Here is a 22,367-nt window from a genome sequence, read left to right as displayed (position 1 = left end):
AAGATCAATGTTTACAAAGCAGTTGTGATGACAACCCTCATCTACGGCTCCAAATCGTGGGTTTTATACCGTCATCACCTGCGACTCCTTGAGCGCTTTCATCAGCGCTGCCTTCGCACCATCCTCAACATCCACTGGAGTGACTTTGTGACCAACACTGAAGTCCTCAAGAGGGCGGAGGTTACAAGCATCAAGGCACTGCTGTTGACGCAGCTGCGCTGGGCAGGGCATATTTCTAGGATGGAAAAGCACCGCCTTCCCCAGATTGCTCTGTATGGTGAACTTTCCACCGGCCACCGAAATAGAGGGGCACCAAAGAAGAGGTACAAGGACTCCTTGAAGAAATCCCTTGGCACCTGTTGCATCAACCATCACCAGTGGTCTGACCTAGCCTCAGATCGCAAAGCATGGAGGCATACCATCCACCAGGCTGTCTCTTCCTTTGAGAACGCACGCATAGCTGGTCTTGAGGACAAAAGGAGATTGAGGAAGAATCGCACTGCTACAGCACCAACCCCAAATCAGACTTTTCCCTGCAGCCACTGTGGCCGGATCTGCCTGTCCCGCATTGGTCTTGTCAGCCACCAGCAAGCCTGCAGCAGACGTGGACTACTGCACCCTTCTTAAATCTTCGTTCACGAAGTCAAGCCGAGAGAGACAGCATCACCTACTGTCATTTTCCTTATCCAGGACTGATTGGTATTTCTTTATTTTCTTCCTAGTGGAGGCTTACATCATTCTCCACTCCTCTGTTCTTTCCTCACAATAACTGTGTGATGTGAGGTAGATTAGAGTGTGTGACTGGCCCAGGACTACACAGTCAGCTTCCATGGCAGACTGGAGATTCCAGCCTGGGTCGCCCAGATCCTAGTCAGACACTCCAACCATGGCACCACCCTAGCCTTAACACTAAAATCCTCCAGCCACTTGCACAGGAACAAATATCCCAAAGAGATCAGTCACACCACAGTTTTGCGATCACAGTCATATCAGGATTGTCCACTCACTTCTGTGCTTGTGCAAAAGTCATCTTAAAAAAAAAATGCTACCTGCTGATCAGCAACATTGAGCTCCGTGAGCTGTTCTGAATATAGCATGTTCTGCATAAGAACATAAGAGAAGCCATGTTGGATCAGGCCAATGGCCCATCCAGTCCAACACTCTGTGACACGCAGTGGCAAAATACACACACAAACTGTGGCTAATAGCCACTGATGGACCTCTGCTCCATATTTTTATCTAAACCCCTCTTGAAGGTGGCTATGCTTGTGGCCGCCACCACCTCCTGTGGCAGTGAATTCCACATGTTAATCACCCTTTGGGTGAAGAAGTACTTCCTTTTATCCGTTTTAACCTGACTGCTCAGCAATTTCATTGGATGCCCACGAGTTCTTGTATTGTGAGAAAGGGAGAAAAGTACTTCTTTCTCTACTTTCTCCATCCCATGTGGCTGGAAGATGCACATCAGTTTGCTTGGAACAGCATCATGGATATACAAAGATACAAGTGGGGATATGTGCATCTGGAGCCCTATATTTTGCACTGCTCCAGATGTGGGTCTTTAACCTAATTCATAGATGTTGGGCCCAGCAGACATGCTCCTGTTCCATTCCCTGCACGAATCACGTGAAGGAAGGGTCAACGGTCTGGCAAACCGACCTTGTCCTGAATTCATCTATAGACTTAGAAGGCAGCCTTAAGCCTTTTGTACTTTGCCCTATGCAAGAATGCTGAGGGCCTCGGAATGTTCTGCCCTTTCACCTCATTCCTGGAATACACATTTGGGGTAAGAAGCTAAGGTAAACTTCTGTCTCCTTGTTCTGTATACTTCTATTAAATGAGTGTGTAAAGACAAGTGTATAAAATAAAATGACCATTGTAAAATAAAGAGACCACTGTCAGACAAGACAGAGACAGACTGGTACAAGATCCTCAACGCTGAGTCGTGTGACATTCCTACAATCATGCATTTGAATGTCTGCACAACCTTGCAAAGTCAGAATAGGGTTGCCACTGCCAGCACCCCGGTTAGGAAACACCTGGAGATTCTAGGGATGGAGTCTGAAGAGGGGCAGTGTTTGGGAAGAAAATGATTAAAGGGTTGGTACCAATGTTCCCTCTAAGCTGTAGAGTCTTGTGAGCAAAAATTCTGCTTTATGAGCTATTGGCATTAAAGTTGTGAGCTAGTGGCATTAAAGTGCTGAGCAACTGCATAAATTATTGTGTGACACAGCGTGTTGGACTGGATGGGCCATTGGCCTGATCCAACATGGCTTCTCTTATGTTATGTTCTAAGGGACTTCAGTGGGATATAATGCCAGAGAGTCCATCTTCCAGAGTGGCCATTTTCTCCCGAAGAACTTCTCTCTGTTGCCTGCAGATCAGTTGTAATCAATATTCATTCTAAACTGAGTTAGTGTGAGCTAGCTCAGATTTTTAGCCTCCAGCTTACGCATTGTCTTAGCTCAGGAAGGATTGTCCCAGAGGAAATTAATGTATGCAGTATTCAAATAGCTCATTCACAACTTTAATGCCAGTAGCTCTTCAAGAATTTTTGCATACAAGACTCCAGTTTAGAGGGAGCACTGGCTGTAATCCCAGGAAATCTCCAGCCTCCATCTGGAGGTTGGTTACCCTAGGAGTAAAGTAATGCTGCTAAATAATTTCTTCCATTAATGAGCCCAACAACAGTTCCCAAGATTGGGGTCGTTTCAACACACCCACTGTCATTTATTTTGTATTCCACTGGATTTTCTGTGGCAGAATTAAAGCTGCGTGGAGTTTGCTCATTTGTGCAACTTTGTTGACGTAGCTTCTAACTCGTTTTTCTTCCAAAACGGAGCATAACCTTTTGATATTGGCCCTTCTAGGCCCACATACACATCTCTTTCTGTGGGAAGAATAGGTCTCTGCGTCCCTTGAGACCACAGCTTGCACCCGGCACACTAAAAAATTACCACTGCATATGGTGTCTGCAAATTCCCAAAAGATACACGCACTACTATGGTTGTGTGCTCTGGGTTGTGAAATCCTTATTGGGGCGGGGGGATGGAGTCTGGGGAGGACAGGGACCTCACAGGATACAGTGCCTCCAAAGCAGCCATTTTCACTAGAGGAACTGATCTTGGTCTTTTGACAATCAATTTAGCAGATCTTCAGGCGCCCACCTGGAGGTCGGCAGCCTCATAAAGTACCGATATATTTGGACTTTCCAGCCACCGCTGTTTATTTGGAAGCAACTAGCAACTTACTCCGCCTCCTGACAGAGTTTCAAAGGCACAGAATAGAAATGAACAAGAGAGAAAGGAGGAGCGAGTTTGATTCCAAATAGGTCAGGCCTAGAAAAAGCAGGATTAAAAAGGAAAACCTGCCCCAACCGTTGTCGCCTTGACGGCAGGAGGCGGGGCCTTGGCAAAGGCTACCTCCAGCTCCGAGCGTCTGAAGTCTGCGGCGGCGTCTCCCCGGAGACAAGAACGCAAAACATTGTTGGACGTCACAGAGGACGCAGAACACCGCCTCTCCGAGCGCTCCAAGGAGTCTTAAAGGGGCCGCTGCCTCCGCGGCGATGCGCTTGCGAGGAGCGGTCAGGTGCACCGCATCATGGAAGGCGCTTCCGAAAACGCAGGGAAGGAGGACCATGGAGCCGAGGATCCAGGTGCTGCTCGAGGGTCTCTGCCCTGGACCATCGATGCCGCTGGAAAACAAGGAAGAAAAAGCCCTGGGGGGAAGGAGGCAGTGAGATTTTGGGTGCAGTGCATTTTGAGTGCCCCAAGAGGATAGCTGCCAGCCTAGGCTCTAGGGAGGGAATCAAAAGTGCGCGGAATCCGGTGATGTCACGTGGCGCAAGGAGACAGCAGGGGCACTGGAGGAGGGTTGCCAGACTCCAGGGGGTGGCTGGACATCTCCCCCATTATGACGAAGATTAGTTCACCTGGAGAAAATGGCCCCTTTGGAAGGTGAACGCTATGGCATATCCGATTCTCATTGAAGTCCCTCCCCAAACCCCGCCCTCCTCAGGCTCCACCGCCCAAATCTTCAGGTATTCCTCAACCCGGAGCTGGCAACCCTCTCCTGGAGTGCTTAATTCAGCTAACTTTAGGCCCCTCGCAAGATGCCGGGTTAGCACAGTTGGGCCCTATGAAGTCTCAATTTTCGATCCGCTGTGGTTCAAAGAGGCGAGCTGGTTCTTGCAAACGCAACGCAGTGGTACTTCTTGTAAGTTTTGCCGTGTTTCCGACGGCTATGGCGGTTCTCATAACTGAGCCCCAACTTCGTGCTGCCCTCTGGTGCCGCCCTGACGCTATGAACGGTTGAGCAATTCCCCCTTTTCCTTTCCACTGCGTCATCAGGATCAAAGGGGGGTGGGAGAGGGGGTCAAGATGAAGCGAAGATCAGTTCCACCCCTAAGACGTCACATGCCAGGTTTATTTATGATTTATATTTTCGTCCCACTGTATGCCTGGGGGTTAAGTGCGGCTTGCAGCAATTTCCTCCAAGTCATTTCAGTCACTGCCTCTGAAAGGCTTGCAATTTAAGTTCCTCCTGCCACATCCACTCAATAAAGGCATAATAGCATCAGTGGATCCTTGTGACATTCTGGTGGAAAGGCACAGGGGGTGAGGGAAGTTGTACAGAATGGGCGAGTCACACATTACAGAGTGCACAGGTTAAGGTTCTGAGCTTGCATCACAGAAGTGAATTGTGAGTTCTCTCACCATTCCCCATCAAGACACAGCCTGATTCTCATTGTCTCTAGTAGCAAGATAGCTATTTTAATACAGTGTTTAGTGGAATGTTGGTAGATTTGGACAATACAGCATCCCTGGACACACCTTACAGATATAAAGAGTTCCAACTAAATAACATGTCGAAGCAAAAGCATTCTGCAAGCTTGCAGAAGAGAGATCAAGCATATGAACTTTTCTGCTTTTTCTGTTATTGAAATGGTGGTGGTGCTGTTTTTGTTTCCTTACCATTGAATGACCAACTAAAATCAGCAGTGACTCTCTGTGCTTCTAAATTGACTTAAATTGATTAAAATCTTCCTAAACTGAACTGTTGAATTCAGAGCTAGCTTCAAGTGTGCACAGAACTGTGGTTGCCACCATGGCTGACTTTAGCTGAAGTAGAGCCGATATTCTGCCAAGCATGTGTGTTTTACTTTAAACTGTATCACCAAAGTGTTGAAAACTATACATAGATACATTTGTTGTATTTCTATTTCACTTATGCCCCACCTTTCTTCCCAGTGGAGACCTAAAGTGGCTTACATAGGTTTCCACTCCTCTGTTTTATCCTCACAACAACCCTGTGAGGTAGGCTAGGCCCAAGGTCACCCTGTTAGCTTCCATGAAAGAGTGGGGATTCAAACCCAGGTCTCCTGGATCCTAATCTGACATTTTAATCACTACACCATATTGTTTTTATATAGACACAATTAGTAAGTTATTTCAAGCCACCTTGCCTACAACTTTTTGTGTTTAACAGAGAGTGAAGATTTTGAGCAAGGATATTCAGCTCCAGCAACTGATATTTCTAGTGGGTAAGTCAAATGGTAAAGCTCTTATTTTCTTCACTACTTCAGTGTCATTGTTTGTCCCATTGTTGCAGGAATCCTGCAGTGTATCACTGGAGACTGACTATTCATTCAAGACCCATCCACTCACAATAACTGGCAACAGGAGGTTCAGGACTAATGAAAGAAAGTACTCTTCATATAACACATTATTAACTTACATAATTAATTGCCCATGATGGCCATGTGCTCAGAAGGCTTTAAAGATAGAGAGCAAGCCTATGTGTTTAACAACCAAAAATGGAACCTCCTTGTTTAGTAACAACAAACCTGTAATCTATAAATGCTGAGGTTAAATTACAAAAATGGTTGTTTACCCCATGCCTTCTTAGTAAGTTTTCTGGATCAAGCTGATTGGCTGCTTAGACAAAATACGTACCTGCTAAATACTTATCTGGTCTGATTGAGCACAACAATTTTTACATAGGCAGAGCTTGTACTGCATTTTGTGCAGTGTTGTAAACAGTCGTCTATATTTCCAGAGATTGCAGAGTGCTATGTTGGTCTGAAGAAATCTCAACCTGAAGCCTTTTATTAGGTCCAACCAAAATGAAACAAAATAGTGTGCAAACTGTCAAGTCCTCCAGAACTCTTTATTAGGAGGGATGTTTGAAATAGAAGGGTAAAAGAAAACAACAACACTGTTTCAATACCTGATATGCACATACACACGAGGCTGCCATTTCCCCTTTTTCCTTCTACTAGATCACTGATACCATCTCCACTCAATACTACTTTGTGCAAATCTGCTTAGGATTTTACAAGGAGCCTCAAGATCAGCCTGAAAATCTTATTTTTCCCTGTCTCTCCCCATTTTTGCTTTATATATGCATTCTAGTAAACAGTTCTGAAGAACTCGAAAGCTTTCATGTGTTTGTTAACAACAACAACAACAAAATTTTATTTATATCCCGCCCTCCCCGCCGGGGCAGGCTCAGGGCGGCTAACAACACAATTCAAGTTTAGCTATCAAGTGCCATCAAGTCATTTCCAGCTTATGGTGATCCTATGAATGAATGTTCTCCAAAGTGCCCTATTGTTAACAGCCATTCTTTGGGCTTGCAAACTGAGGGCCAAGGCTTCCTTGATTTTATTTATTTATTTTATTCAATTTCTATGCCACGCTTTCCACATACAGGCTCAGGGCAGGTTACAACATTAGATTATAACAATAAAACATTAACATTTGTATAACTATCACTCTAACAAGATGGTATTCAGACAATAGTGTCCCAATAGCACATAGTATAAAAAGGTAAAGATAACCCCCTGTGCAAGCACTGGGTTGTTACCGACCCATGGGGTGACGTCACATCAGAACATTTTCATGGCAGACTTTTATGGGATGGTTTGCCATTGCCTTCCCCGGTCATCTACACTTTCCCCCCAGCAAGCTGGGTACTCATTTTACCGACCTCAGAAGAATGGAAGGCTGAGTCAACCTTGAACTGGCTACCTGAATCCAGCTTCTGCTGGGATTGAACTCAGGTTGTGAGCAAAGCTTGGACTGTAGTACTACAACTTACCACTCTACATCATGAGGCTCTTAGTACATAGCATAAGAGATAGTAAATGCTCTGCTCTTGGCCAAGCCAAGGCGAGGTCTGTCATTTAAGATCCTCAGTTGACCTTCTAAATGATGACAGACAGTAACAAACCTGAGTTGAGTCAATCTATCTCATGTTGGGGCTTCTTCTTTTCATGCTGCCTTCAACTTTTCCAAGCATTCTTGTCTTTTCCAGTGACTTTTCCAGTCTTCTCATCATGTGACCAAATTACTGTAGCCTCAGTTCAGTCATTTTATTTTCTAAGGAGAATTCAGGTTTATTAAAAATGCTTGCATGATTTGTATTATTTTGGCTGGCCTAAATAAATTATATATATTTATAAGCAGGGGACTCGCAAGGATTATTTAATTCATTCATACCCTGCCTTTCTCCAAAGTGAGGAATGGCAAACCATTCCTGCTGTGAAAACATTGTGAAAGCAACGTCACCCCAGAGTAAAAAATGACTGGTGCTTGCACAGGGGACTACCTTTACCTTTTTAAAGCAGCTTACACCATTCTCACCATCTCCTTTTTTAACTTTACAACAATTCTATGTGGTAAGTTAGGCTGGAAGGATGTGAATGGCCTAAGGTCAGCTAGTGAGCTTTCATGGCAGACGGGTAGTTTAAACCTATGTTTCTCAAACTACTGTGAAGTTCTCACTACTACACTACACTGGCTTTCATAGGGTGGCTGGTTTTAACAAGAGCAAGCAGCCAGTCCTAGGTAAGTCATGCAAGTGGGGTGGTATCAAGTTGTCCAATGGTTGCTGCCAGGCCTGGCCCAATAAGTCCTTCCTCAAAGGCCAAAACAGCCCGATTTCTTTCCCCTGCCCTTTACTGACAGAAAACAGGCCTAGAATTCTGGCAAAGCTCTTCTGGTTGCCTAGCAATGGCCACTGGGGGCACCAGTTTCTTAAAGCTACAGGTGCTCCTTTTATCATTTTGGGGTTCCCCCCCCCCCCCCTGTGTGTATGTGTTGTTTGTTTCTGCAAACCTGCATTTTTTAGATTTGTAGAAAGATTTGTTTAATACACTGGACTAATGTATAATGTTCCAAATGTATATTTTATTATCACAACTGTTTTATTGTGTGATACAGAAATTATTATTAATATCTGTCTGTCTGAAACATTTATAATATATGTCCATTGTTCCAGAGCTGACTAGAGTTTCACATGTAAAGCATCTTAAAAGAACTATATAATTAAATCATCATAAATGCAAATAATGGCCATAAGTAGGAAAGGAAATGGCCATAAGTAGGCCATAAGTTGGTATTCAGACCCCCATTATTAACATGTAATTATCATACAGTTTACTATTGCACAAACTTGATTGTTTTTGAAATTCACCCATGTACTCACCATAATGATACTCTAGGTTTCCTTCTCCTCCCAGAAATTGTTGAAGTCTGAGTATATGGTGTTTGAATTAAATGGAGAATAATAATGTGTTGCTCATTTTAATAATGGCTTTACTTTCCCATGCCCATTTTAAAAGCAACATTGACTAGCTCTCAAAGAGGTTAATCTTGGTTATCAAAAGCATTTTGTTTGAAATTCATTGCTGCCCTGTTCTCTGTGAAATATAAAAAGGATAGATTCATAATGCTGTTAACGGTTAGGATTTCCCTGTAATATCTCTTCCTTTCCCCAGATTATGAAACATAATCTCTCCACCCGCAATACTTTTGTCTGAACATATTTTAAACTTCGGTTCCATTGAGTATTTAGGCCACTGACGGTAAGCAGAGAGCCTGATATAGTATTTTGTGGGGCCTGGCAGTTAAGAGCGAGCTTCTTTTCAATATGTATATAGTTTTGTTCTTTCTTAGATAAGATGTGTGTGCTGTTGGTCTCCTTTTCTGGAACAGACATGCCCCCAGACCATCCTATTGGCCTATTTGTTCTGCAGGATTGAAGTACTGTTGGACTGGTGCTGTTGTGATGGCCTGATTCTGTTCATCAAGAGCTGTTTGGTATTCAGACCCCCATTATTAACATGTAATTGTGGAAAAGATCCATGAGAAGTGCTAGATTTATTGGGTTTATATTGAGCAAGATAATGAATAGTACTTAGAATCTTTTGGAGAAAGACCCTTCTAGTTGCTATGTTGTTACATGCCATCCTTCAAGAAGATATGGTCCATGTACTTAATGGCAACCACCAGAAATTGAATTTTGCCTATAAAAAATTGATTCTGCTTCTTTTCAAAAACGTCTCAGTGCACTTAATCATGTTCCTCTTTGGGGAATGCTGCAATAATAATTTCAACTGCAATGCCAAGGACACCTGGACTATCCCACAGACACGTGATTCTGTTGAAAGACCTCATGGTAGTCTTGAGGCCAAAGGGCAGCCAGTTAAAGGGATATATCCTGTATGGGGTGTTGAAGGCACACAGTTCTGCAGACTGTTTATCTAGGACTGCTTGCTAGTAGCCATCTTTTTCATCCAAGATGGTGAATAGCTTTTTACCAGCAAGGTGACTCTGTACATCTTCTAACACGGGGATGGAGAAACACTATTGCACTTAACTGCCCTGAGAGATCCTCAGAGTTCAGGCACAACCTGAGTGATCTTTTCTTTTCTCTTTTGAGTTAACCCCAGGGTTCTGACTCATGCTGTTGATTTGGTTAACGTTCTGATGATCCTTTCTAGGACTGATTTGGAGGTTACAAAGATAGCACTGTGGGGTCCTTATAGAAATGCTGTATTCCTGGAAAGTGCCCAAGGCCTTCAAAGTAATCAGATAAATACTTGGAAAAGTCCTTTGCTATGGTTGGGGAAGCAACACAATGTCATGGACAAACCAGTGTCAGATGGCCTTCCCATTAATGGTGGGCCCACCTTTTGTGTGATATAGAAGGTTAGATTGGATATGGTAGAGCCACACTTGTACTGAGCCACAGTGGTATATGTTCGTTCAGTCTTCCACACACACACCCAAAGGTAATTAGCATCATGTTTGTCCTACATACTTCTGCAACATCCTGGGTTGAGTATGTTGACCTCCACTCTTGCATCAACTTTTAAAAAAGATTGGTGAATGGGCTACAGTGATCAAGCTATGCCAGGCATCTGAACTCCCCACATCTTTGCTTGCTGGTGTGCAGTCATGGCTCTTATGAATAGATCTTTCATGTCTTTAGCTAGATGAGAAGGAACTTGTTTTGCTTCGTACATTTTAGCAAAATGCACACCCTGTGCACCTACTGCAGATTTCTCAAAAAGCTGGGCACTGCCTAGGCCTGTAGACATCACATTCCCACCTTTCTTCCAGGAATTGTTCTTTGTAGTTGCAAAGCCCTTTGCTGGAGAAGATTGCCCCAGTGTGTGGCTTCCTTTGTGAAGGTATCTGGGAAATTTGTTCCTTTGCTGCGAGGATTTGGGGCTCTGTGGACATTGCTGATGCTTGAGCCTTTGCTCTGTCAATATCAGCAGCTTAGGCCTGAGTCAAATGGGAGTTTTCCAGGAGCTCCTCCTTGACCTTGCTGTCTGCAAATGCTGAAGACAATCTCATCTCTTAGCATCAAGTCTGGAGAGACCCTGGATACACACTGAACTGAGAATTTCCCCTGAGGACTGTAGTGTGCCTGAGAGAAGTTGACAGAACTGAAACCGTTCAAAAACAGCTATCTTTCTAGGCTTAAAATAATTCTAGAATTCAGTAGGACTTCTGCCAAAATCTTGTTTGGTGAATCTGCATAGATATCAGGCATGGTGTCTTTCTGATGCCTTATTTCCTAAGCACTGTAGCATTGCAGCAGTTTTATAAACCTCTGGCTCACTGTCAGTGTCTGTTTCCATTTTCTCCAGTTGTCTCCTAAATTTCCAGCAACTTTAATCTCAGAGGAAGGTTTAAATTGCTCCCATCCTTTCTGTTGAATGCAAGGTTCCAAACCTAGAAGTCTTTCAGCAGATGGTTTTGTTAGAAGAGCAGGCCACTCCTGACACCATGTAGCATCTTCCTGCTTCCTGTGCACCCTTTAGTCTTGCTCAGTGCTTAACTACAGGAGATTCTAGTAGCTTAACAACAGGCTTCTTCATTGCTTCCAGCTGGGAAGGAATACATACGAATAGAGGGTACTAATGAAAGACTACAACACATCAGCACCAAAACACAAGATCCAAGTGAGAGGGAAATGGAAACTAGTTCTTGAGGGTTCAATTACAGCTATGCACACATGCATAGTTAGGCTTTATGTAGACTCCTGCTCATTAAGGCAAATTATCATTCCCTAGATTAGAACATAAGAGTGGTAATAGTTATGGCCTTCAAAATCATCAGAGAAATACTTGGAAAAATATATGCTCATTGAGGCATATTATCATTCCCTAGAACATAAGAGTGGTGATGGTTATGGAAATTGCTGTCAAGTTTCAGCCAAATTATGGCAACCCCATAGGGTTTTTTAGGCACAAGACGTTCAGAGTTGGTTTGCCATTGCCTTCCTCTACACAACAACCCTGGACCAGTTTGGTGTAGTGGTTAAGTGCGTGGACTCTTATCTGGGAGAACCAGGTTTGATTCCTCACTCCTCCACTTACAGCTGCTGGAATGGCCTTGGGTCAGCCATAGCTCTCGTAGGAATTGTCCTTGAAACGGTAGCATCTATGAGAGCTCACTCAGCCCACCCACCTCACAGGGTATCTGTTGGGAGGGAAGGTAAAGGAGATTGTGACCGCTCTGAGATTCAGAGTATAGGGCAGGATATAAATCCAATATCATCATCTTCTTCGTCTTCCATCCAAATGCTAACCAGAGCTTCTGAGATCTGATGAGATGGGCAACCTTGGCCATCCAGGTCAGGACAGAACATACAAGTAGTCTTACTGAATCAGACCAGTGGTTCATCTAGTCCAGCATCCTGTGTCACACAGTGGCCAATCAGATGCACCCCTTAAAGTCTATAAGATGGGAACGAAGGGCAGAGCTGTTCCCTGTTTCTGCTCCCAGTAACTGGCATTCAGAAGATTACTGTCTCTGAAAGCAGATGCTCTATTTAGTCATCATCTACTTTCCTTTCCTTTGGGCACCAGGCTGAAATGCATTTTTTTTACCTAGGCTTTTAATTAGGGGTTTTATCATACCAGCTTTTTAATGGCCTGTTTCTTATGGATAGTTTTTATGCTGCTTATGTCTAATAGCTTGGGGTTTTTTACATGCTGTGGTTTTTCATTGTAAGCCGCCTCAAGCCAGACCCTGAAGAGGTAGCTTAAAAACAAACAAATAAATCTTGGTTCTTGATGGACCTGTCCTCCACAAATTTGCCTATTCCCCTTTGAAAGCCTGCATCAGCATCTGAACATTCTTGGAGCTGAAATGAAGGGATGGGCAGGATAGGAAGAGTACTGTTAAGTACCTTCCTGCTACCCATATAAAAACAATTCTGGAGGACCAGAGTGATATCCTGGTCACTTCTAAAATGGAAGGGAGCCAAAGGGTTGCATGTTTGTGCTGCTTTCACAGTGACAGAGAAGGGAACAGTAAGTGCACAGAGTTAGTAAGCCCTTAGGGGTAGGAGTTCGGCTGAAGAGTAGTAAGCAGGCCTCTGACCCTTGCTTCTCTTAATTCTGAGGTCTAAAAAGGAGGAAGAGGAGGGAATGGACCTTGTAGTATTCTTGGGTGCCTCTTTACTTCATATTTTAAAGAACTATGTAATAGGGAAATTGGCCATAAAGGACACATTTCCTCTGAGGCCAGTTCCCTCCTGCCCAGTGTTCATCTATGACAGGGGTGGCCAAACTTGCTTAACGTAAGAACCACATAGAATAAACAGCAGATGCTTGAGAGCTGCAAGGCATGAACATCAGCTGTTGAAAGGAAGGAAGGCAGGAAGGTAAATAGATGGGGGATGGAAGGAGAGGTGGGAAGAAAGCAACTTCTCCAAGTCAGTCAACTGGGTGGTGGGAGCTTTGAGAGCCACACAATACATGTGAAAGAGCCGCATGTGGCTCCCGAGCCACAGTTTGGCCACCCCTGATCTGTGAGCATGTTCCCACAGGCCTCCATTTGTTGTACATGTGGCCCTATGGAAGCAGTTATCAGCAATGCATATGATTTTCTGTTACAAAGAAGTGAAATACTTCTCAGACAAAGTTGACTTAAAATGGTTGCTGTAAGGTAACATCCTTTCTCTATAAATTTTCCCCCCCTCAATATAGGGCATCTGAAGATAATTTGACAGTTCCAGATTTTGGCAGCATTACAGAGGTGGAATTGGAGACCATATATGGACTAGATATAGAACCAGGTAATATAAGATTAGGATTTTGAAACAAGACAGAAGACAGTATTTTTTTCAGGGAAATGAAAGCAAATATTTTGAAGCCTACTGACTATACAAGGTCACCTCCACCACATTCTCATGGCTCAACAAACCAGTTTTGCTGTGCTTGAATTCCTGTTGCTCTTCTTAACCAGTTGTGTTTCCTACAAGCTGTATTATTCATCTGCCCTTCTTATTGTCAGGAACATTTTGCCTGCTTTCCATGAATTTCCTGAGTCATCAGGTTTCTTTGTCTTAACCACTGTTTCAAAGCATGGAGAATGCTGTTTTGCATCCACATCCTCTGTGTGGGGATAGCTTTTGTACAGCCTATTTTTTTGCTTAATAAGAGAGAGCACACCCCAAAATGTGTGATAGCTTAGTAATAATTATACAGGTTGAGCAGGTATGATGAGGGTACAGAAGCAAATGCACAGGATGTGCAGTCCTATATCAGTTCAATTTCAGCACCTGCAAATCCAAATTAGCAGGTAGGATAGCAAAAAGTTTTAAAAATCATTTTTGTTGTTTTGTTTTGCAAGCTGTCTAAATTTTCTCAAGGAAAGCAGATCAATACTTATCCAGTAGATTGTGAACCCCTTCTTCACATTCTTGATTAATGGCATTTTTTGTTGCAGCATGTTTTGTCCAGTAGCATGTGTTTTCCACATGCCTTGGTTTTGCAAAAGCCTACTGAATGGGTTATATTTCCACTTTATATAAAAGGACAATGCACATTAAGCAAAAAATAGTATTATTGCAAAAAAATTCTGCTCTCAATAATTGATGCCCTGGTTAGTATCTAGTGTTACTTTAGTAGTAGTACACACCTGGACAGAAACAGGGGAGAGGTGAGTTGTTGGGTTGTTTCTTTTTTCAACATCTAGGAAATAGTTATAATAGTTAAGTTACCTTTGTTGGCATTAAACATCTAGGAAATAGTAAACCATTCTCATTTATGAATGGATGTGTGATTCTCCATTATATCATTTTTAGCATAAGAAAAATAGCTTTTTTATCACATCAAATGGATTTTCATGTTATTTGTAATATGAAAAGTTCAGTAAGGATGCTTTGTATCTGCCTACTCTTCTAAGTGCTGTCATGATTCACTGTTAATGGTTCTTGTATGCACAGATGCTGAAGAATATCCAGGAAGGACAGAAAGTAGAACTTTTGTGTCTTCAGAGAGGTAATGAAGCATCTGGGAGGGGGGATTGTGTTTATGGGGGGGAGCCTTCCTGCGTGTAATCAACGGAATCAGTCTTGTTAAACTCAGAGGAAGTTACAACAAAATTTGTTAGGGCTGCTATAGGGATTAATTTTGACCATTTTTAAAATCTTGCTGTATTGCATTCAGACTGTACCTTGGGATCTGGAAGCTCTGTGCGGCAAGTATCCCCAAGTATCTCCTGAGATTTTCTGACAGCAGCTACTGCACTCTTGAGATCGCCTTCTCAAGAGTGAAGAATTTGTCACAGCTAGAGCTGTGGCTGTCTTGGGAATGCTTTCTTTGCTTTAGAAAACAGTGTGGTTATCACTTCTGGGGATAGAGTTCCTACACTCCTCAGACATTTCCTTAATCTTTAACAAGATGTGTTGCCTTGTTTTAAATTGGCTGCTGCTTGCTCTGTCTCTGCTCTTCCGTGGGACAAAATACAATAAGATTATAGCAGGGTGTCTACTGCATAGGCACTACAATTATGTTTACTTCCAATACAGTACACTGAGGTTAAAACGTGAATTTCTCTGGACCAGGCTATATGGTGCCCTGATTGGATGGCTCAGGCTAGCCTGATCTCATCTCAGAAGCAAAGCAAGGTCAGCCCTGGTTAGTACTTGTGAGGGAGACCTCCAAGGAAGTCCAGGGTCACTATACAGAGGGAGGCGACAACAAACCACCTCTGTTAGACTCTTGCTTTAAAATCCTTCCAGGTTGGCCATATGTCATCTGCAACTTGATTGCACTTTACACCCACAGAAACCACATGCCACATTTACTGTGTGATCACCATGGGAACTTGCAGCAAGACAATGGCATCAAGAAGAAGAGAAAAGATTGGATTTATATCCCGCCCTTCAATCAGAGTCTCAGAGCAGCTTACAATCTCCTTCCCTTCCCCACAGTAGACACACTGTGAGGTAGGTGGGGCTGAGAGAGCTCTTTTGAGAGCTGCTGTTGAGAGAACAGCTCTGAGAGAACTTGTGACTGACTTAAGATCACATCAGCAGGTGCATGTGGAGGAGTGGGGAATCAAACCCGGTTCTCCCAGATTAGAGTCCACACTCCTAACCACTGCACTGAACTGGCACTTGATTAAGTTCCCCAAGGGAACTCAGTTCAGAAGCACTTCTGGGCCCTGATTCAGAATGGGACCCTTGCATTGGGGAGGAGGGGCACCTTCCTCCTTGTGCCATTTGCCCAACTTGAAACTGCCCGGGGGGGGCTGCACTAGCACAACTTCAGCAAAAGTACAGTTCACCCACAGGGCAAATAATGCTCCCCTGGGCTGTTTTGGGTTAGGAACATGTTGGGGGAGACAGGAGTCCTTCCTACCCCATGCTGTGGTCCCAATCTGAATCAGGCTCATGTAACAATCTAGAATTGAGTTCCCACAGGAAACTCGCACCTGTCACTCTGCTGCAAATCCCTGTAGTGATTACATAGTAGATGTAATGTGTAGTTTGGACCTCATGAACTGACAAATGATCATTACTGAATATCAGGGCTTTTTCCCCCTGGAAAAACAGGTGCCAGAACTCTCAGGAGGGAAATAAAGGAGAAACACATGGGATTTTTTTTTTTAAATTATTTTCATGCACTACAGACTTACCTCTACTTTAAAGCAGTTTCCAAATTTTAGACATGTCACCAACTTCCTCACTTATTTTTTGGGTCTTGCTTTTGGTGCCTATTGCTGAATGATGTCCTTGGAGCAACTGTGTTTTAACAGACTTTGTTGGCTCAAGGGAGGCCCCACAGTTCTTATAAACAATAACGATGTTATGGTCTTGACTGATGAGGAGGAGACGATCAGGTTCATCTGGGAAAATTCTCTTTCACACTCACGGGAGGAAAAAGCAATTGTATCGAGAGTATGCCAAATCCAAGACAGTTATTGAGTGTTTCTTCTCTGGGAGTCAGCGCATGGAGCACCAGCCGGGGTACACTGCTGGGGCGGGGGGGGGGGGGCAGGGCGGAGAAAAGCTTCGGTTGGGTAGACTGCAGTTGATTTTCTCTCTCCTGCCTGAACCCACCCCAGGCTCTTAGCCTGCATCTCACCCTTGGCAAGAGCAACAAGTCCCCTGCACTGTCTAACTGCTTACCTACCCTCCTACTCAGCATCCCCTAGTTTAAATACTTTTTTAAAAAAATATTATATTTTTTTTGTGTTGTCACTTGTGACATCATGCTTCCTTGGTGCCCCTCATGAACTTTTAAACTTTTTTTAAAAAAGAATTTTGTTTCCACAAAGAGGTGTCAGAACTCCATTCCAGCACATTCCCCCTGGGAAAAAAGCCCTGATGGCACTGTTTATTTTAGGGCAGAAAGCTTTGTCTTGAAGTCAGGGTGGGCAATTGTTTGATAAGGTCCATATCCAAGCACCCAATCTGTGTTTTGTGGAGCTCAATGTCATAGCATAGCCTGCCTTTATAGGAATTCATGATGCCTTGATGTTACTTGCAGTTCCTTAGGAATTATTAGATTATCCTGTGTTTGCTTAGGTCTTCCCATGAGGAGATTCAAATGGAGAAGGCTGATGGCATTTCAGAGCCAGACTCAGCAGTTACTCCCTCAGAAACAGTGACAGAGTCACCCTACGAAGAAGAACTACCCTCTGAAGGCACCAAGTCACCATTGCCAAGCACAGGTACTAGGCAGTCCAAGTGCAAATGTTACTATGCCCTGTGAGTTTTTAAAAAAAATCCGTGCAATTGCTTACAAAAGAAAGCAGAGAACCCCAAGACCTGGCCCAGAGCTGGTGTCATGAGAATTGTAGTAGGCATTGTCCCACGTTGGGGGAATGGACTCCCCAGTTTCCTGCAAAGAGGAGCCCAAAGCGAAAATCACACATGTGCTAGCCCAGAACATCACTTAAGAAAGTGTTCAGGGGCCTGATTAAGAAGGACAATGGAAAGAGGAAAAGGTGAAGAGGGAAGGAAGATGTATTCAGTTCAGGCCAGGACTCCTGTTCCCTCCTTGCCAGAGTGTGTTTGGGCAGAATTAGACATCCTGTGATTATTTTTCCCTGACACTACAGTAAAAAAAAATGCAGGTAAAGCACTAATTTAAATGGGCAGACCATTGCGCAAGAATGTTTAACAATTTCCTGTTTCGATCCAAAGTTCACCACCCCCAAAAGCCCCGCTCCTATATTTACAGGTATATGTATGTTGTCTTCAAATAAAAGTTGCTTTGGAGTAGTTTTCCCATGATGGGCTCCCGTTTAAATGGCATCTTCTATGGTCTACATTCTTTTCTTTTTTTAAGATGGGAGAAAATAATAAGAATGCACTATGTGTAGTTCTTCCCTCTTCTTTGTATTAGGTCCTCAAATCTATTCCCAAATCACTAAAATAGAATGGGGGAAATTGTTGTCCCCATCTATAACAAGGGGGGAAAGGAGGATCTGGGTAGCTACCAGCCTGTCAGTTTGACATCTATTCCTGAAAAAGGCATTCATGGAACATTTAGAAAGGATGGCTGTGATGGCATAAGTTTCTCAAGAACAAGTCATGTCAGATTAACCCAATCTCTCTTTTTTTTTTGAGGAAGTTACTACCTTTCTGGATTAGGGGCGTGCTGTAGACATGTTGTTGTTCAGTTGCACAGTCGAGTCTGACTCTTTGCGACCCCATGGACAAAGTCACGCCAGGCCCTCCTGTCTTCCACCATTCTCCGAAGTCTGCTCAAATTTGTGTTTGTTACATCAGTAACACTGTCCAGCCATCTCATCTTTTGCCATCCCCTTCTTCTTTTGCCTTCTGTCTTTCCTAGCATCAGGATCTTCTCCAGGGAATGCTCCCTTCTCATTTGGTGGTGAAAGTATTTGAGCTTCAGCTTCAGCATCTGACCTTCCAGGGAACAGTCTGGGTTGATTTCCCTTAGGACTGATTGATTTGATCTTCTTGCAGTCCAAGGGACTCTCAAGAATCTTCTCCAGCACCACATCTCAAAAGCATCTATTCTTCTGCGCTCGGCCTTCCTTATGGTCCAGCTCTCACAGCAATACATTACTACTGAGAATACCATCGCTTTGACTATATGGACTTTTGTTGGCAGGGTGATGTCTCTACTTTTTATTATACTGCCCAGGTTTGTCATAGCTGTCCTCCCAAGGAGCAAACGTCTTTTAATTTCATGGCTACAGTCACCATCTGCAGTGATCTTGGATCCCAGAAATGTGAAGTCTGTCACTACTTCCACGTCTTCTCCTTTTATTTGCCAAGGTATGATGGGGCCATATCCCATGATCTTAGTTTTTTTGATGTTGAGTTTCAAGCTACTTTTATGCTGTCTTCTTTCACTCTCAACAAGAGGTTCTTTAGGTCCTCCTCACTTTCTGCCATTAGAGTGGTGTCATCTGCATATCTGAGGTTGTTGATGTTTTTCCTGGCAATCTTAATTCCGGCTTGTGCTTCATCCAGGCCAGCATTCCGCATGATGTACTCTGCATATAAATTAAATAAGCAGGGTGACAATATATATCCTTGTCGGACTCCTTTTCCTATTCTAAACCAATCAGTTGTTCCATATCCCATTCTGACAGTTGCTTCTTGACCCTTATACAGGTTTCTCAGGAGACATGTGAGGTGGTCTGGTACTCCCATCTCTTTAAGGACTTGCCGCAGTTTGTTGTGATCCATACAATCAAAGGCTTTAGTGTAGTCAATGAAACAGAAATAGATGTTTTTCTGATACTCCCGTGCTTTCTCCATAATCCATCGAATGTTGGCAATTTGATCTCTAGTTTCTCTACCTCTCCAAAAATCTGGTAGTTCCCTATCTACATACTGCTGAAGCCTAGCTTGTAGGATCTTTAACATGACCTTGCTGGCATGTGAAATGAGTGCGATGGTGTGATAGTTTGAACATTCCTTGGCATTACCCTTCTTTGGGATTGGAATATAAACTGATCTTTTCCATTCCTGTGGCCACTGTTGTGCTTTCCAAATTTGTTGACATAATATGTGCATCACTTTAACAGCATCATCTTTTAGAACTTTGAATAGCTCAACTATTGAATAGCTGTAGACAGGTTTATCTTTATTTCAGTAAGGCTTTTTATAAGATTCTACATAATATTCTTGTTGACTAGTTGGTAAAATGTGATTTGGATTCTATCACTGGTAGGTAGATCTGTAACTTGTTGACAGATTGCACCCAAAGAGTACTTGTTAATGGTTTCTCGTCCTCTTGGAGAGGAGTGACAAGTGGAGTGCCTCAAGGGATCTGTCCGGGACCTGTTTTGTTCAACATCTTTATAAATGTTTTGGATGAAGGACTAGAGGGAATGCTTATTAAATTTGCAGGTGCTACTAAATTGGGAGGGGTAGCAAATGCGGTAGAAGTCAGGATTCAGGATGATCTTAACAGGCTGGAAAACTGGGCTAAAACAAATAAAATGAATTTTAATAGGGATAAATGTAAAGTTCTGCATTGTGCAGGGAGTTGGACCAGATGACTCTGGAGGTCCCTTCCAACTCTTATGATTCTATGACTTGGAGAGGATAGGGGGAGGGTCTGTTCGAGCAGCCCCATGCACCCAAGCCCTGGCATGTGCTGCTCCTTTCATAAAGGGAGAACACTTCTTGTTTTTTTCTACAGCCAGCAGAACAACAGTGATTAGTAAACTGCATGTGTAACTAGTTCAGTTTGTACTTAGCAGGTACAAAGGGTTATCCTACAATCCTTGGAGGAGTCAGGAGAGAAATTTCCTCTCTATACAAGTTAAGCAGGTGAGTATCTGATATTTTCCCTTCCCTACTAAAGAGAGATTGCTAATGGTGCTACTGAGTACCAGAGTCCAAGGCCAGTTCCACACTAGACTTTTAATCTTGGTTCAGCCCTAACCTAACCTAGAATCATAGACTCATAGAGTTGGTTTCTATGATTCTAGTGTAGAATGTCAGTTTGGAGACAGGGCTGAACCAGGATTAAAGGTCTAGTGCGGAATTAGTTTAAATCTCCAAATTTGTCATGATTTGATACATTTCTTTCCTCAAGTTGCAATGAAGGCCAGAAGAAATAACTTGTGTATGTGCGTGTGTATGGTTGATAAATCTCATGTGTATGTATATATAGAAGAAGAATTGCAGATTTATACCCCGCCTTTCTCCCTGAATCAGAGACTCAGAGCGGCTTACAATCTCCTTTATCTTCTCCCCCCACAACAGACACCCTGTGAGGTGGGTGGGGCTGAGAGGGCTCTCACAGCAGCTGCCTTTCAAGGGCAAGTCCTGCAAAAGCTATGGCTAACCCAAGGCCATTCCAGCAGGTGCAAGTGGAGGAGTGGGGAATCAAACCTGGTTCTCCCAGATAAGAGTCTGCACACTTAACTACTACACCAAACTGGCTCTATATATATGAAGTCAGCTGCAAAACCAAACAGGTGTGACAGTGAGTTTGATGGAAGATAGCCAAGCTATCTTCTATATTTTCTCCACAGTGTTGTACCCACTAGTGAAATTAGGCTTTTTTGCAATTGTGTTTGGAGTATATTTCCCTACACTGTTTATGAAGGCATCTTCCAGGCTATATTGATGAGTGCTCTTCCCCTCCACCTCCACCAGGGTAAGCACAAATAGCAAGGGTTATTATACAAATGTCTTGCTGTTGTTGGGAATGGAATTCTAAGCCTGTATCTAAGCACAATTACTACCTTACCATGTATCCACCTGTGTAGTCCTAAGAACACACAATACTCAGAAACCTGAGTAGTATTCTGAGTTGACCCACTTAGGATGGCACTATTGTTTGTTTCTTCTTTCAGTGATTTACTTGCTGCTTCTCAGAAATTTAACATCAAACTAAAGTCTGGTATTTGCTTTGAGAAATACACTGATGGTTTGGTTTCCTTAAATATGTTCTGTCTAGTGAAAGGGAGACATTGGATACCATGGATGCTGATATGTTCCAGAAACCCTTTAGGGTGTCTGTCTCCATGCAGACAGATTCTAGTTGGCTTTATGATCACATGTTCAAGAAAAAGCGTGAGTAATACATTTATTGTGATGTTTACACTATACAGAGCAAAAAAGGATTAGTATCCTTCATTGTAAAGTTCAACCTTAGACATGCTTACTTTAAACCCTGTTGAATTCAGTGGGTCAAATCCAACAAAGTGAGGGGGAAGGAAAGAGCCAGAGGAAGAGAGAGGGATGGGAGTCCTGTGGCAGCTTTAAGACTAATGATGTTTTATTCCCAGTATAAGCTTTTGTGTCTAAGCACATTTCTTCAGAGAGGAGAGAGGGGGATGAGAGATGGGACACAGCCTTTCAGTCCTTAAAAAGAAGTTTGTCTGGGGTCTGTAACAGGGAAGGGAGAGACTGTTTTAATCAACAAGACCTCTTAAAACGGGTGTCAAACAGGGCTCCTCTCTGTCCTGTGAGCAAATGGCTCTAGTCTGCTTCCTGTGTTGCAGCTTGCTTTTGCCCAGCTTTCTCCTCTCCTGCTTCACAAAGGAGAGAAAGAAAGCCAAGACTCCCTTCTCTTGATTGGCTGAGGGCTTCTCCTCCTTTTGGGAGGAAGTGAGGGGGAAGGAAAGATCCAGAGGGGAGGACGAGAGAGGGACAGAGTCCCGTGGCAGCTTAAAAAACAATGAAGTTTTTCCAAGTATAAACTTTTGTGTGCAAGCACATTTCTTCAGAGAGAGAGAGAGATCTCCCTTTCTAGTTCTAACAGATGAGGGGGGGGGAAGAAACCTAACAGCACAGCTTGCAATCTTTATTGGGGGAAAAGTCCATTA

General features: G+C 43.3%; 1 protein-coding gene across 1 annotated transcript in view; it reads left to right on the top strand.

Moving 5' to 3' along the window:
- The first annotated feature begins 3,459 nt into the window (after positions 1–3,459).
- The window catches only part of ERICH6 (glutamate rich 6), a 42,411-nt gene continuing 23,503 nt past the window's right edge, over positions 3,460–22,367 (top strand). Inside the window, exons 1-7 of the mRNA XM_060242343.1 lie at positions 3,460–3,655; positions 5,488–5,542; positions 13,295–13,383; positions 14,536–14,590; positions 17,125–17,270; positions 20,289–20,358; positions 21,503–21,612. Of these exons, the coding sequence (XP_060098326.1) occupies positions 3,601–3,655; positions 5,488–5,542; positions 13,295–13,383; positions 14,536–14,590; positions 17,125–17,270; positions 20,289–20,358; positions 21,503–21,612 (580 nt within the window). The 5' untranslated portion in view covers positions 3,460–3,600. The remainder of the gene's footprint in view (positions 3,656–5,487; positions 5,543–13,294; positions 13,384–14,535; positions 14,591–17,124; positions 17,271–20,288; positions 20,359–21,502; positions 21,613–22,367) is intronic.

The sequence above is a fragment of the Heteronotia binoei genome, chromosome 6 (genome assembly GCF_032191835.1).
Source record: "Heteronotia binoei isolate CCM8104 ecotype False Entrance Well chromosome 6, APGP_CSIRO_Hbin_v1, whole genome shotgun sequence".
Taxonomy (NCBI): Eukaryota; Metazoa; Chordata; class Lepidosauria; order Squamata; family Gekkonidae; genus Heteronotia; species Heteronotia binoei.
Note: the sequence above shows the minus strand (reverse complement) of the source record. Positions and strands in the feature narration are given on the sequence as shown.